At 32.7% G+C, this 3,397-nt stretch overlaps 1 protein-coding gene across 1 annotated transcript; it reads left to right on the top strand.

The window, feature by feature from the left end:
• The first annotated feature begins 643 nt into the window (after positions 1–643).
• Positions 644–1,614, top strand: LOC145122831 (uncharacterized). Its single transcript, XM_079058399.1, has 3 exons — positions 644–720; positions 835–1,134; positions 1,314–1,614. Exons 1-3 carry the CDS (start codon positions 706–708, stop codon positions 1,554–1,556), a joined length of 558 nt encoding a protein of 185 aa, XP_078914525.1. The 5' UTR covers positions 644–705; the 3' UTR covers positions 1,557–1,614.
• The last annotated feature ends 1,783 nt before the right edge of the window (positions 1,615–3,397 follow it).

Genomic DNA, 3,397 nt, shown 5'->3' with positions numbered 1-3,397 from the left:
TGTAATATTAAATTTGTATTTAAGAAAATTAAAATTATTATTTGTTCATCTATAGGTTTAACAAATTTTCTTTCTATCTACAAATAATATGGTTTTCATTTTGTTTAATCATTTCAAGGAACTATTCAAAACAATTTCACATAAAGAAATAATCCTAGTGAAAAAACAAAAAAATTAAACAATATTTAATGTGGTTCACACGATCATAATGACGGGCTATGTCCACGGATGTATAAGAAAGATAACTTTTATTAATACTACCAAAATAGAATACTTAGCTTGGGTTACACGAATTCAGAAGATCTAGTTATAAGAGCGCAACGATCTATAAAATCAGTTAATAAGGCCAAACCCGAAAACTGACAAATCTATCATGTGGCTATAAGATCAAAGGGTGAACCAGCTCAATACATTTTTTTCCTCAATAATAAAATGCATTTTCATCTAATTAAATTTGAAAATATATGCATGGCCAATTGTTTATAAATCTCTCATTTTATACACGTGATCAATATCAACAAATACTAACGTCGTCTATACACCTAAAAAGGTTCTAATATTTAAAATACATAATTTATAAAATTAATTTAAATTATTTATGAAGAGAACTTTGTTCCTTCTCTCTATATGTATATGTAGAACATAGCTCATATCAACACTTTCTATGTTCTTCTATCTTGATTGTTTCTCCTCATTGCTACAAAAATGCCAACCAAAATGGTAAACATCTCTCTCTCTCTCTCTCTCTCTCTCTCTCTCTATATATATATATATATATATATATATATATATTGATGTGGAATTTAATTGTGTGATGACAAATGATGGTTGTAGATGACATGTTGCAAAGAAAAGGCTGTTTTGGTGGCTGTTTACGAGGAGAAACCGAGAAAAAGAAGATTAAAAACAAGCAAGAACAAGGACACTAAACAAGAACATCATCATCACCATCACCACCACCACCATCTCCATATCCACCAGTCAAAGAACAGTGTAGGAAACAACAGAAAAGCCGAGCTTCTTAGCTACTCTCAACATCTACGAGAGTCTTCAAAATCTAGATCATCCACCTCCCCCCACCATCATAAACCGCTAGTAGATTCTACCACTGACAGCAAACAAACTATGGCTCCGGTAATTCCTGTCCCATCTTATATGTTTCCTAATTACGTATAATTTAGTATGATTGAATACATGGATTCCTCTTTGAACATATATGAAATTGTATTATAGTAATAGTGTATATATATAATTAGTATAAGATTGGAACATGTAACTTTATTGATCGGTGTTAATAATATGCAATTTGATAGGTACTTCCTGTACAAAATAAGCAAAAGCAAAAGAGGAAACCGAGTTGTGTGGGTTTGGACAACCTACTCAAGTGTTTCGCCATATCACATGCTAAGAGAAGGGTAAAGAATAATAAGAAGAAAAGTAATAAATCTTCGACAAAGAAGGCGAATGAAATAATGAAAGCTTTTAGTAAAAGGACTGAGAAAGGAGGAAGTCGATTTCTCTCGAAAGTGATGGCAACCATACAAAAATATAGGTGAAACTATCAATTTTACAATCTTAATGATCACTTCCTTGATCAGTACGGATCGGATTTCGTTATTATTAGTTGTGATAATTAGTAACCATATATCAAATTACTTATCTTATTTGCATATACTTTTTATGTTGTAAGACTTGATCATATACATAAACCTCACATGATCACAGCTTATTTACACATAGATAGAAGAATAGATAGGGTATACTAACTAAACCACCTTTAAAAGACAATAACCGAGACAAATTGGGGCTAATCCACTTGGCTAACAGGGTGCTTCTAACAAGGAGGTTTTGGGTTCAATCTTACACATATACTAACTCGTCATTCTATAAAAAAAAAGACAATAAACTAAGGTTCTAAATGGCTTGATGCGTGAAGTGATGGCAAAACAAGCCTCAAGCTCTACGTGTCATGGTGTGTATGTGACTTGAGACAACAATTTTAAATACATAAAAAAGAGCAGTCACATAATTGTTGATTTATATCAAACATATCAAGTTCTGAAAGTGTTATATCAACACCTAATATCAAAAACTTAACAAAAACTCAATGGTTTAATGTCCGATCATACAAAAAAAAAATGTTCCTTGAAAATAAAAACTTGCTCTATAACGCACAGCCAAGCCTCTTGTTGGATGCTACACATAACACTCATGTTTTCGAGATGGCATACCTTACCACATCTTGCAATATATCTTGAAACGATCCTCATGTGCACTTTTGTGAGATACATACAATGTGTAAAGCATTTACTGTTGGAAAAAAAAATAGGTTTACCATTTTTCGAAAATGTTATTCCCCAGTTTTGAACATGATTTTCAATCCATAATGAACAAATAGTTAGATGATTGTGTTCTATACCTTTGTTGTGGTATATTACACATCCAATGGCGGAATTAAAAAGAATAGGATCGGAGTCGCGCCCCTTTTCTAATCCCCATATATTTTAGTTCACATTAATCGTAAAGCCCAATAACCACCATATGCTTCTCATTGGCTGATTGCATTTAAAGCCCACGTCCCTCGGGACTTATCTCTTTTAATTGGGCCTTTCGCATTTAATGTGTAAAAGAGTTGAGCTACTCAGATAGGATCGTTAAAAGCTCAAAACGAGCCGAGCCTTAACGAGCCCGAGCCTAGAATAAAGCTCATTTAACAAATGAGCTTGATTTCGAGCCTGCACTTTCAAGCTCGTTTAAGCTCGCGAGCTTAAACGAGCTTTTTTATAATATACTTTTATTTTATATATTATTATTTATTACTTATATATTATTAAAATTTGGAAAAATAACGTGTCGATCCGGATCTTAGACGAGTTTTACGGACAGACGAGCCTTAATGAGTCTTAACGAGCCGATCCCAAGCTTTATATATGTTTCACGAGCTCGAGCCCGAACTCGGGCCTCCAAACTCATAACGAGCTCGAGCTTCAATAACTTTAAACGGGCCTGGCTCGATTAGTGTGAAGCTCGGCTCGACTCGGTTCATTTACATCCCTATTTAATAGCCACAATCACAAAGATGTATAATGTATTAATTAATTACGTGATTAGATCGGCGCTGCTCACTAATTTTAAATCCCGGAAATCAGTTATATATGTATAATATCCCGTTTCCTAAATAAATAAAGATTTCGATAATTTATGTTTGTTTGAAATATGTAAATAAACTTATTTTTAGGCTCATAAAAACTATCACATTGCAGACAACACATTTATCATAATACTCCATATTGGATTCTTTAGGTTACTTTAAGTTTTAGCATTTCAAGTTTAAAATTTCTTTTATTTACTATTTAAACTGAACGCATGTAACGATATTTGTTATTCGACTTTATCA

This window comes from Lactuca virosa, chromosome 6 (genome assembly GCF_052849685.1).
Source record: "Lactuca virosa cultivar CGN04683 chromosome 6, Lactuca_virosa_CGN04683_v6, whole genome shotgun sequence".
In the NCBI taxonomy this organism is placed as follows: Eukaryota; Viridiplantae; Streptophyta; class Magnoliopsida; order Asterales; family Asteraceae; genus Lactuca; species Lactuca virosa.
The sequence above is the reverse complement of the archived record's forward strand: the minus strand, read 5'-3'. Positions and strand labels throughout refer to the sequence as shown.

Coding starts and splice junctions, on each gene's coding strand:
- LOC145122831 (XM_079058399.1), top strand. Junction 1,135..1,313: donor GCAAACAAACTATGGCTCCG/GTAATTCCTGTC, acceptor GCAATTTGATAG/GTACTTCCTGTACAAAATAA.